Below are 13659 nucleotides of genomic sequence, written 5' to 3'. Positions count from 1 at the left end.
TAAAATTACTAAAACTGGGGGGTTTCCGGTTTGAACATGGCGACAGCGTAGTGAAGCAGCTCCCCGATAAAAGTTCAGAGTCTGCCCCCTAAACCTAAAGCCTGAGGGTAACATAGATGATTTAAAGAAGACAATATTGGGGGCTCGGGATATGTCAAGAAGGAAATCCAAAAGGAATGCTGGAAACATTAAGCAACGCGGGAACGAGGACGGCGAGCAAGTGAAGTTAGCATTTGAGCTAGCGGAGATGGAGCCGGAGTCAACGGCGGAGCTAACATCCGGAACAACGCAAATACAAGGGAAAATGTCGGATTTGGAGGCAGTCCTGCGGGAGATAAGGGATTTTAGGCGTGAGACAGCAGATGGTCTAAACGGCATCAGAGAAGATATTAGAACGACGAATGTAAGGATCGATGAAGCTGAAAGACGAATCGGTGAAACGGAGGAGCGAGTTCTGAGCATTGAGGAAATCACATGTGAGCTCATCAAACTCCACAGAAAGATTGAGGATAAGCAAATTGATCAAGAAGGAAGGGCCAGAAGAGAAAACATTCATTTACATGGGATCAAAGAGGGGGCCGAAAAGGATGCAGAATCAGTGGGGGCTTTTGTGGAAGCTCTACTCAGAGAAAAGCTAGAGTTGCCACCAACGTACCAGCTCAGTCTGGAGCGAGCCCACCGCTCGCTAGGGCCTCCCCCATTCGAAGATGCACCACCAAGATCTATAGTGGCTAAGTTTTCAAGCTACAAATGTAAAGAGGACATTATTAAGAAGGCATGGGAGAAAAAAGGGTTCCTCTTTGAAGGGAGACGGGTGTATGTAGATCACGATTACGCACCTGAAGTGATGAAAAAGAGAAAGGAATACGCCGAAGCAAAGAGAGTGCTGAGAGAAAACAAAATCAGATTTCAAACACCGTTTCCCGCGAAGTTTCGTGTTTTCTATGAGGGAGACACATGCCTCTATAACTCCGCAGCAGAGGCGACTAGAGACATGGTGGACAGAGGATTTCAAGTGCGTATGGTCAAACCAGCGATAGATCCACTGGGGAGGTCCCAGCGTCGGATGTGGAGCTCCACCCGGGGAACAGGCAGACAGGACCAGGCAGGGACTTCTAATTTGGGATACAAGGAGAAACTACAAGCCTTTAGAAGATCTACGGAGACTGCACAAGAGTAGGCCCATCAAGCTACAGTAACCGGCAGTAACGTTATACTACATAGGGGGTTAAGACATTTTCTCCGTATTATGTTTTCAGCGTTGAATAAAAAGAAACTAGGTGAGCAATTTTTTCATTTTTCATTTTCAGCAGGCGAAAAGTGAGGATTTATTTTATTTCTATTTTTTCTTCTTGAAGTTGTAATTGGGGAATCTGTGTATAGAAGTGACTGATGGGAAGGACCATAAATGGTCATGAGGGCCCCCTAACTTTCAGGGGATTCCCCTCAGAGCTTGGTGTGAGCTCAGGAAAGGTTGAAGACTGTAAAACCTCAGGTTTGGAAACAGTGAGAGTTTTGTTTTGTTCTAGTGTACTTTTTTGTTCACAAAGTTTGTTTTTTGTAGCACAGGGGGTAGAGACATTGATCTTAAACAATAGTGTTTTGGTAAATGACAATACAAAATAGTACATTAAAAGTAGCTTCGTATAATATTAACGGTTTGGGTAGCCCTGGTAAAAGGAACAAGGTAATTAGTAAAATGAAGAAAGAAGAAGTTGGGATACTTTTTTTTACAGGAAACCCACTTAACGGATAAAGAGCATGAAAAGTTGAAGAGAATGGGTTATAATCAGGAGTTTTCATCATCTTATAAATCAGGCCGGAGAAGAGGGGTATCAATACTGATATCAGGTAGAATTAGTTTCGAAATGCTGAAGATAATTAAAGATAAAGAGGGCAGGTATGTTTTGGTGATAGGCAGATTGGAAGGGGAATTAGTAACCTTATTAAACATTTATGCCCCTCCAGGATCAGATTGGGAGTTTTATAAACAATTTTTTGATCTGTTGACAACGGAGGCAGTGGGGATGCTAATTGTAGGAGGAGATCTTAATCAGAGACTTAATGCACAGCTAGACTCATCAGGAAAAGCACAGCAGAAAAACCTTATAGGCAAAAAAATTAAGAAGATAATATCATATCTGGGAATTGTGGATATTTGGAGGGAACTAAACCCATCTAAGAGAGATTATACCTATTTTTCTGTACCACATTCGGTATATTCAAGGATTGACTATTTTTTTATTTATGGAAGAGATAGATACAAAATAGAAAGCTGTGATATTGGAGTGATGGACCTGTCTGATCACTGTCCAATATTTTTAAATATAATGTTGGGGACAGAAAAGAAAAAAACAGTATGGAGGCTGAACTCAAGCCTGCTTAATGGTCAAATGAAGGAGGAAATTGAAAAAGAGATCTGTGAATATGTGGAACAAAATGACAATGGGGAGGTTTCTCCATCAGTACTGTGGGACGCATGCAAAGCAGTTATGAGAGGGAAATTGATAGCAAGATCGGCATTTAGGAAGAGAAAGAAACAAGAAAGGCTTAAAACTCTACAAAGTTATTTGAAAAGATTGGAAGAAGAACATAAAAACAAAGTAGATAGCAAAATTATGGCTGAAATTAAAATGAAAAAGGCAGAGATTAATGAGATTTTCTCACAAGAAATTCAGAAGAAAATGATTTATACTAAACAAAGATATTATGAAGCTGGGAGTAGATCTGCAAAATTACTGGCATATAGGCTTAAAAAACAGGAGACGGGAAGACATGTTTACAAAATTAAAGATCCACAGACGGATTCTGTGGTTTATAAAACAGAAGAAATTCATAAGAGTTTTGAATTTTACTACAGCAGGTTATACTCCCAGATACATAATGATAATGAATCCCAGGTTGATGCATTATTAAACAGATTAAATTTACCACAAATAACAGAAGAGCAAAATAATTCTTTGGTGTCAGAAATAACGGCGGAAGAAATAAACTTAGCAATTTCTAAACTCAAAAATAATAAAAGCCCTGGTGCAGACGGATATATTTCTGAATGGTATAAAATGTTTAGAAAAACTTTAATTCCACTATTACACAAGACTTTTAATTGGATATTAAAAGGGGGAGCTATTCCTGATTCATGGAGGGAAGCAATCATATCAGTAATCGCTAAGGAGGGCAAAGATAAAACCAACTGTTCAAATTATAGGCCTATAAGTGTGCTCAATATAGATTATAGATTATTCACAGCAATTCTAGCACGGCGCTTTGAAAAGATTTTACCTGATATTATAAGTTTAGATCAAACTGGATTCATAAAACATAGACAAACCCATGACAATATCCGCAGAACATTGCATATTATGCAACATATTAATGATAAGAAGCTAGAAGCCTTAATAATGGGAATGGATGCAGAAAAAGCATTCGATTCCGTAAGGTGGGATTTCTTATTCCGGGTAATGAGGAGGTTTAACTTTCATGAAAGGTGCATTGAGACCATTCGGGCTATGTACACAGGTCCTATAGCAAGGATCAAGGTCAACGGTAGCTTATCTAACATCATTAAGTTAGAAAGGGGCTGCCGTCAGGGATGCTCAGTAAGCCCCTTGCTATTTGCCGTTTTTCTGGAGCCGCTAAGCCAGTGGATAAAACAAAATAATAGCATCAAAGGTATTGTAATGGCAGGGTTAGAACAGAAAATAGCTTTGTTTGCGGATGATGTCCTGATTTATCTGGAGAATCCCGATTCATCCTTGCCTATATTGATGGATTCATTTAAGGATTATGGTATGCTGTCAGGGTATACAGTTAATGTCCAAAAAACTCAAGTCATAACCTTTAACTATGAACCAAATCAAGTTATAAGACAGAGTATCAATGTTAATTGGAATATGACGTCTATGAAGTACTTGGGTATTAATCTACCAAAAGAGTTGGGAAAATTGAAATCCTCAAACTACGATCAAATAATATCAAAGATTAAAATGGACTTGGGAAGATGGAATTTAATACCGTACTTGAGTTTGGTATCAAGAGTGGAAGTGATTAAGATGAACGTTTTACCCTGGCTGCTATACCTATTTCAAAATCTTCCAATTGAGATGTCAGGAAAAGAATTTAATGAGTTGGACAAAATTATATCTAGATATATATGGCAGGGTGCTAAGCCAAGAATAAAATATAGAACATTACAATTACCTAAGGGGAGCGGGGGTCTAGCTTTACCTTGTCTAAAAAGTTATTTTCAGGCGGCACAGTTGAGGGTTTTGATTCATTTGTGTGATTCAGAATATTCTGCAAAATGGAAAGACATTGAGGGAAAACTAATCGAGGGGCTCCCGATACAAGCTTTTCTATGTGATGAAACACTGAGGTCTCATCTGAAACTAAAAATAAATCCATGGTTGGGGGTATCGGTTAAAATGTGGTCTAAAATTGTGAAGAAATACAATTTAACAGGTCATTGTAGGTTTTTGAGGTGGATCGCATATGATATAGATTTTACACCCAATAAATTGGATGGCAGGTTTAAATTGTGGAATAATGGCCCAAAAATGTATTGGGAGGTTATCAAAAATCAAACTGTAATGAGTTTTCAGAAAATGAAGGAGGTCTATGGTCTCCAGAAGCAAGACTTTCATAGATATCTACAGCTACGTCATTACTTGGGAGAAGAATTAAAAAAAGTTAATCTTGGTTCAACATGGCCAGGGATCATAAAAATAATGATGGAAGCATATAGGTCACAGATAGAACGGAAAGATATTTCTAAATTGTACAAGATTCTGGAGGACTTGAAAGCAGACAACACAGTATATGTAAAAGAAAGATGGGAGAGGGAGGCGAACATAGTGTTGTCAGGAGAGAATTGGGGGGAAATAAATAAATATCATTGGAAAACCACAAATTCCTCATTCTGGAGGGAATATGGATGGAAAAATACACTAAGGTTTTTTGCGACCCCAGCACAGAGAAAACATGGAGATACTAAATGTTGGAGATCCTGTGGTGAAACTAAAGCAAATCACTTCCATATCTTTTGGGGTTGCTCCCATATAACACAATACTGGACACAATTAAAAGTGGTAATTGATGAGGTGATAGAAACGAAAATACCAATCAGCTTTGAAATTATGTATCTTGGGATAGCTGAGACTCTAAAATTAAAAAGAAAGGACGATTATAAATTGCTTCGAATTATGCTGTTGGCAAGTAGGAAAGCAATAACCAGAAGATGGCGAAGTGATTTGGTGCCTAAAGTGGAAGAATGGGTAGATGTAATGCTAAGCATTTATAAGATGGAAAAGCTAACTGCGTCATTAAGATTGGAAGTCGATAAATTTAACAATATCTGGAAAGGATGGATTAAATATATTAGGCAACATAGAACGGATTTTGTTTAGAGACTTGTGGTAAGGTCTGAATGTTTTATGAATACCTCTTTAATGTACTACGTAGAAGGATGAAGAAAGCAAATTTACTATGCAAGGATTGTCACGGAGAGTAACACATACCACACCCCAGTTCTAAGCTACAATTTTATTTTTAATTTTTTGTTTTAGTTTTATGGTTATGTTCGGTTTATGTTTCAAAAAACGAATGTCTTATCATTAAGGGAATTCAAGGAAAAACAAGTTTTGACTGTATTTAAATATTGTCAATGTTTGCCTTATTGTTCTGTAAAATTCATATTGTGAAAAGACAATAAAATATAAATGAAAAAAAAAAAATTACTAAAACTAAAATATTTTTTATTTTAAAATATTAAAGCTAAACAGAAGAATTTAAAAAAACTAAAATTATAATGAAAAGTGAAAATATAAAATGAAAAGCAAATTCAAAATATTTATAATTGTAGTCAAATATATATTTTTAAAAAACTGTATTTGTCTACATCTCTACATACATTTCATTTTTTATTAAATGCTTGCAGAAATATATAAATTTAATAAATAAGAAAGAGATAATAAATACCAATATAAAATTTAAGTAAATGAATGAACAGGTCAATACTAATAGCAAATAATTGGTTACACTTTACAATTAGGTCCTATTAGTTCACTTTATTTAATGTATTAACTAACATTAACTAACAATGAGTAATGCATTTGTGACAATATTTATTAATCTTTTTTAATGTTAATTAATACAAATGTATTCATTGTGTTCATTTGTTGTTTATGCTAGCTCAGGTCCATTAAATAATGTTAACTTAACAGATACGACATTTGATTTTAATCTATAAGTAAATGTTGAAATTAACTTTAACTAAGTTAAGTTAAGTTAAGTTAGTTTTTAACAAATATTTTTACTGACTTATTTTGTTCTGCTCGGCCAAAAAGTAGCAATGCTCCAGAACCAATATTTACATCAATCATTTCCCTTGTCCATTTCGGGTCTCTAATATCAGACAGATATGATTGTGTCATTTCTATATGGATGGGGAGGGGCAGCATTACATGAAGCATTAAAAGGTAATAAATTCTGATTTAATGGACTTTATGGAGACATCATGATCTGTCGGGACCATTAGTCTGGTCAACCACAGAGAGAGACTGAGCCTCATCTCTCTCATTCTCTATTAGACATGCCGCCCATAATCTGCTGTATGAACTCACGTACCTCTGACATTCCTGGACTGGGACAGGTGCACACAGGGTTTCCTTCCAGTGAAAGCGTTCTGAGCTTCCCGCAACAGCCTAAATACATCAACTGAGCCAGATCATCGACATCATTCCCCTCCAGGTCCAACAGCTCCAGGTATTCCAGCATACTGACTGGAGTCAGGTCTGAGATACTGTTATACGCCACATACAGCTCCTGAGGAAAACATAATAAAGTACAAGATTGAGTTATCAGGTGACTCTTTTACTTTTATTCAAAGATTTGAAAAAATAAACATTTTATTTTATTTAATACTTCATGATACGATGGCTTAATTTTGTCATAAAAAACGTTCTTCACATTAGAAAAACAAATACCTTATACTGTGCCTTCCAAAAAGTTTAATCAATTCAGTCTCTGTAACCCTTTGCTTCTAAGTGTTGTTTGATACCTTTAAGCTGGCGAGAGCAAGAACTCCCTCCAGGTCGGTCAGGCCGCATCGAGACAGCCATAAGACCTGCAGGTGGGACAGGCTGGTTCCGAGATCCCTGAGGAAATACGGAGAATAATAAGAGATCATTGCATTCCCTGATTCACTCCGTCTCTATCGTATTATATTTCAAGAATTATTTGCATGTTTATCTTCTATGAAATTGAATGTAGTCTGTTGTGCATTCTTTAAAATATTAGTTTATTCTTATGTTTGAAGATGGTTTTTGAGGGTGAGGACATGTAACACATCCTGTCCATGTTGTTGGCACATATCATTTTGAAGCTTGACATCCAAGTACCCAAATTTTCATTGTCTTCCCATGTGAAAAGTACATGTAAAAGGGATAATTCACCCCAAACTGAAAATGACTTACCCTTGTGTTGTTCCAAACCTGTATGAGTTTCTTTCTTTTGTTAAAAAGAAGATAGATCGAATATAGAAAATATATTTTGAAGAATGTTCGGGTTACCAATATTCTTCAAAATATCTTCTTTTTTGCTCAGTAGAAGAAAGAAACTCATACAGATTTGGAACAACTTGAGGGTAAGTGATGGCACATTTTAAATTTTTGGGTGAACTATCCCTTTAATAGCAATGAGCAGTATTAAATAATCTGCAAAATATCATCTGTTGTGTTCCACGGAATAAAGTCATTCAGGGTTTAGAACCAGGGAAAGTAACTGATGACAGATTTTACATTTTTGGGTGAATTATTCCTTTCTGGATGTAACAAAGTAACTTATGTAGGGAAATGGAGGTCTTACCGCACAGATGAGATCAAACTGTTGTTCATTTTCAGCTGTGTTAGTTTAGGCAAGTATATTCCTGTGAGACAAGTGGACAAAAACACAAATGTTCATCAGATTTCATACAAGGTAATGTCTTCATTGTCTATTCAGCCATTTCAATCCAAACTACACCCCAATCAATCACATTTGGGACATTACTTTTTTTTTCTTTTTTTTTTACAATGTGACATGATTCTTATGACAAGTAACATGTGCCTGTGGCTCCCCCAAATTCTTAATACCAGCATAATGTAAAAAATTGATATATTATCTAAAAAATATAAATAGACTATATTTTCTAAATGAATAAATACAATTTTAACTAATAAAAATCTCACCAAAGTTGTCTAAAGTGTCCTGTCTGGTGTCAACACACATCTCTAGTGACTTCACTTCTTGTAGATTTTCTGATCCAGTCAGGATTTTCTAAAAGGGGAAAAAGACATTTAACCTATAAACATCAGGTGGGTTTACGCTAAATATACATTATGTATAACGTTTTTACATTTATCGCCCAATTCATAGGAGAAGTTTAATGCTTAGCCTCAACAATGAGAGCCTACCAACTTTTCTGGTGAGAGACACAGTTGGCCCATCATCAGGTCTGAGAGATCGGGGTCAGCAGGAGGTTTAGGTTTTGATATAAACTCATTCACAGTGTCAGCTCTCTTCTTCTGTGATGCTTCAGTCGACATCTGCAACATTTGCTTTCCTGCCCTGAAATAAATGTTATCAGTTTTAGAGAAAACGCCAAACTTAATGAATTAAGTAAACAGTTCAAACTATGTGCGTTTTATCTTCATACATATTAATTATTTTCTTACCTATTGAGCCCAAACAACGTGATTATTCGGTGTGTGAGCATTCGTCTTCAGCCTCACTCGACAGCAAGTTTGGATAGCAACGGGAACTACTTCCTGGATACGGGGCACGTAGGACTTGTAGTCCGTTATCAAATGCATCTTCGTGACTGTAGCCAACGTCCATTTAACCCCTTCAGACCTGAATTATGTTTCAAGTTTTTGAAAAATATAAAAGTACATTTTTCCAGCTCATGAGGCTTCTATAAATGAGACAAAATTATATATATATATATATTGTCTTTCATTGAAATGTTTTTTTGTCAAATGGACGTCAGGTCAAAACAGGTGTAGCCTGATTCCCCAAAATGTACCAACATGAAAAAAATTAATAAACATAAAAATTGTTGTCTCAAGGTCAAAAACTTTTCAGCAGTATACCATTTCAACTTTAATTTTGAGGTTTTTGTTTTACAGATTGCACATTGTTTGTAACAAACTAAATATCTTCGAAACAATCACTATGGTCATATTAGAGTCATTTTCTGTGTGCATCTTTCTTTCTTTTTTTAGATCAAAAACTTGAACATTATAACATTTCAACTTTAATTGTAAGGTTTTTGCTTTATAGATCGCACATTTGTGTGTTCATAACAAAATAAACCTAGGAATCAATCAATGCATGCAGGTTAGAGTCATTTCCTGTGTGCATCTTTGAAACAATTTCTCTGTAAACGGTTTTCTTGTATTTTAACAGTACATTACTAACAGCACGGTTGCCAGCAAGTTACTGTATTTCGATTTCCAGTAACTGTAGTGTAATTCACTTTACAGTACACAAGATCAGTACTGTAAACTACAAAATAGAACTTTACTGTATTTTTACTGTATTTCGTAATTTGGTCTGCTTCTGCTGTAATTAATTATACGGCATTGTACTGTAATATCTATATTGATACATTACTGCTAAATATTATTGTAATTTTCAAAATAATTACTAATAATGATAATATTATATTATAAAATGTAGTTATTAGGAAAATATATAGTAGGAAAAAAATACTATGGAAGTCAATGGCTACTGTCAACTGTCTTGTTACCGAGATTCTTTAAAATATCTTATTTTGAGTTCAGCAGAAACTCACACAGGTTTGTAACAACATGAGGGTGAGTAAGTGATGACAAATATAATTTTTGGGTGAACTATACCTTTAAAGGGATAGTTCACCCAAAAATTAAAATTAGCCCATTATTTACTCACCCTCAACCCATCCTAGGTGTATATGACATTCTTCTTTCAGACGAATACAATCAGAGTTATATTAAAAAATGTCCTGGCTCTTCCAAGCTTTATAATGGCTGTGAATGGTTGTTTCTGTTTTGAAAGTCCATAAAAGTGGATCTATCCATCGTACAAGTGCATCTATTCATCATAAAGTGCATCTATCCATCATAAAAGTGCATCTATCCATACATTTTTTTATACAAAACAAAATATGAAAAATATTAATATTCAAGTTGCGCTTTAGATTTAAGTCAAATCCGTATGTTCGTTTGGCTTGAAGCTAGTTATTTTACTTTATAAAGTTTTAAATATGGATATTTTTCTTACATCTCCATCTTCCTCATCACTCCACATAAAGTCAACATCTGAGATATTTCCATCATCTATATGTTCAAGCACTTCATGAACTGTATATTTGCATATGAAAAAGTTTCAAAAATGTATTGGTACTGTGATATAGATTTTTTTTATATAAGAAATTTGAAGCAGCATTACTGGACATATGAACCCACTTTCCATTCTTATGGACGGACACATTTGAAAAAATCCTGATTTAAAACGTGCAATTCTACAATCGATTTTTAACTTTAATTAATAAATTCAACCTTTCTATTTTACATACAAACTATGAAATACTGGCAAAAATATATAAAAAATGTAAATAAACCCATAGAAAATGTTGCTTGCTTCTGTGTTTGGAGTGAAGTGCTGTCATGCTTCTCTTCAATGTAGTGTTTTTTTTTTATAATTACTACATGCAGAGCTTTACTGCCATTTGATTAGATGACAAACGTCCAATCTCATGGACTGCAGGCTTTAAACTAGGTGAAATGCTCCAGAAGTAAAAAAAAAAAAAAAAAGGGGGCTGACATGTGATGTCCATTGTAATGGACGCAGGGTCCGAATGGGTTAAGACTGTAAGGCTGTGCTGTAGCTTAATAATTAATAGTCATATTATAAGTGGTAATTTCCATGAACGCGCACGAAATAACGAATTCTACAATGATGAATATTACATTCAACTACGATTACATTCACACTTACATTAGGACGTAAATAACTAGAAGGTTCAAATTGTTATACACCGACTGTTTTACCCAAAAAGTTTTGTATTATTTTTAATGTTAACTTTAGACAAGCTATTATTTCTTGACTCAGTAACAGATTGTATTTATTTATTTATTTATGCATTTATTTATTTATTTATGCGTTTGTTTGTTTGTTTGTTTTAGCTATTAAGATGCTTTATATGGTTTTAGTGTTCATTGTGTTCAGTTGTCCTGGTACCCTGAACATCCGCTGGGGAAACACAATGCAACAGTCTCTTCTAAAAAAATGTAAAAAATAGGCTATTCATTTTTTTTTTTACACCAAAATAAGATATTTGTACTAAAATAAAATATAACAATTATATAATTTTTTTAGAATGTATGAAATATATTTAAAAAAGTATACATTTAAAATAATTGTATTTATATTGCAAGGGGCCAGCCTAATTCATTCTTCCCTCGGGTCATTTTTTCGTTTTTTTTTAGTCGCAATTGAACCAGGAAAACACAAAAAATATTTATTGATTCGAGGAGTTTTGTGGTTTAATTTAAAAAAAAGAAGAAGTAACAAATCCTTCCCTCGCAGGTCAATTTGATACTCTTAGGGAATGAATGGAATCCGAGGAACGCTTAAGTATGATATTCGCTTAAGTATGAATGATATTCGCTTAAATACTGATACAGGCAAATTATCAGTGCTGGTACTACTCGACCTCTGTGCTGCATTTGACACTGTCGATCACAAAATACTTCTTAACAGGCTGGAAAACTGGGTCGGGCTTTCTGGGATAGTCCTAAAATGGTTCAGGTCATACTTAGGAGGCAGAGGTTATTATGTGAGTATAGGAGACCATAAGTCTGAGTGGACATCCATGACATGCGGAGTCCCGCAAGGCTCAATTCTTGCGCCATTCCTATTCAACCTGTACATGCTCCCAATGAGCCAAATAATGAGAAGGAACCAAATCGCTTACCACAGCTATGCAGACGATACACAGCTCTACTTAGCCCTATCGCCTAACGATTACAGCCCCATTGACTCCCTTTGCCAATGCATTGATGAAGTAAACAATTGGATGTGCCAAAACTTTCTTCAGTTAAACAAAGACAAAACTGAAGTCATTGCGTTTGGAAACAAAGATGAAGTTCTCAAGGTGAACGCATACCTTCAGTCTAGGGGTCAAACAACTAAAAATCAAGTCAGGAATCTTGGTGTGTCTCTAGAGTCAGACCTTAGTTTCAGTAGTCATGTCAAAGCAATAACTAAATCAGCATATTGTCACCTGAAAAATATTGCAAGAATTAGATGCTTTGTTTCCAGTCAAGACTTAGAAAAACTTGTGCATGCTTTCATAACCAGTAGGGTGGATTATTGTAATGGACTTCTCACTGGCCTTCCCAAAAAGACCATAAGACAGTTGCAGCTCATACAGAACGCTGCTGCTAGGATTCTGAGCAGAACCAGAAAATATGAACACATCACACCAGTCCTCAGGTCTTTACACTGGCTGCCAGTTACATTTAGGATTGATTTTTAAAGTATTATTACTGGTATATAAATCATTCAATGGCCTAGGACCTCAATACATTGCAGATATGCTCAGTGAATATAAACCCAACAGATCACTCAGATCATTAGGATCACATCGGCTAGAAATACCAAGGGTTCACTCTAAGCATGGCGAGTCTGCTTTTAGCTACTATGCCAGCCGCAGCTGGAACAGCTTCCAGAAGAGATCAGATGTGCTCCTACAGTAGTCACATTCAAATCCAGACTCAAAACACATCTGTTTAGCTGTGCATTTACTGAATGAGCACTGTGCCACTGTTCGTCCGACTGTTTGCACTGTATTTTATTTTATGTTTTAATTATTCTGATTTCATTTGATTATTTCTGTATTTTATCTGTTATTCTAAACTGTTTTAATTATTCTGATTTCTTTTGATTATTTTAATTTCTTCTATGTAAAGCACTTTGAATTACCATTGTGTATGAAATGTGCTATATAAATAAACTTGCCTTGCCTTGCCTTAAGTAGCTTACACAAAGAAAAACTAAAAATGTTATTTCCATAACATGTTATTTCCTAAAAATTTCCATTACGGTCTTTACCAAAAAATGATTGTATAATTTCTACATGTGTATCTGAATGCACACTAAAGAGAAAAGACTTTAGGACCCAGCGGAACAGCTCATTTTCTCCAAATAGAGTTATAATGCCATCTAGTGGCAAGAATTATGAAATATCATGTTATATTATTTTTTCCCACAAGAGGTCGGCAAAGACAAACAATGTAAGATTATTTTGAGCTGAATTAAAAGGTTTATCCATGAAATTGTGAGTTATTTTGAATTTAAGTTGAAAGAATGTGAGGAATGTGCTTAAATTACTAAATTACTATTCTATTTATTATTTATTGATCAAATCTAGTAATTTAAAGGTCAATAAAATAAACAAATAACAAACAATCTCCAAAGAATGTGCATTATAAAATAGAAAAAAAATTAACAAAATTAAATAAAATAAGCTTTCTGGACCAAAAAAAAAGTATAATTGTAGGGCTTCCGGTCACTTTGACTTGGACACGAGTTTATATGTTTAAAAAGAAACATAAAATTTACCAGACAGGAATAATA

At 35.0% G+C, this 13659-nt stretch overlaps 1 protein-coding gene across 2 annotated transcripts in view; it reads right to left on the bottom strand.

Annotated features, from left to right (window-relative positions):
* Window positions 1-8889, bottom strand: part of lrrc56 (leucine rich repeat containing 56) — a 46396-nt gene extending 37507 nt beyond the window's left edge. Inside the window, exons 1-6 of one of the 2 annotated variants that reach the window (XM_077211349.1) lie at window positions 8712-8889; window positions 8451-8604; window positions 8226-8313; window positions 7864-7924; window positions 7058-7154; window positions 6625-6822 (exon numbers count right to left, since the gene is read on the bottom strand). In XM_077211349.1, coding sequence (XP_077067464.1) covers window positions 6625-6822; window positions 7058-7154; window positions 7864-7924; window positions 8226-8313; window positions 8451-8604; window positions 8712-8752 — 639 coding nt within the window. In that variant the 5' untranslated portion in view covers window positions 8753-8889. Of the gene's footprint in view, window positions 1-6624; window positions 6823-7057; window positions 7155-7863; window positions 7925-8225; window positions 8314-8450; window positions 8605-8711 lie in introns of those variants that run through there. The other variant, XM_077211350.1, reaches the window with a different exon arrangement.
* Window positions 8890-13659: the final 4770 nt, after the last annotated feature.

The sequence above is a fragment of the Siphateles boraxobius genome, unplaced genomic scaffold (assembly GCF_051911475.1).
Source record: "Siphateles boraxobius isolate OS27281-9 unplaced genomic scaffold, OSU_SipBor_1 65, whole genome shotgun sequence".
Lineage (NCBI taxonomy): Eukaryota > Metazoa > Chordata > Actinopteri > Cypriniformes > Leuciscidae > Siphateles > Siphateles boraxobius.
This window is presented reverse-complemented; position numbering and strand designations above follow the sequence as displayed.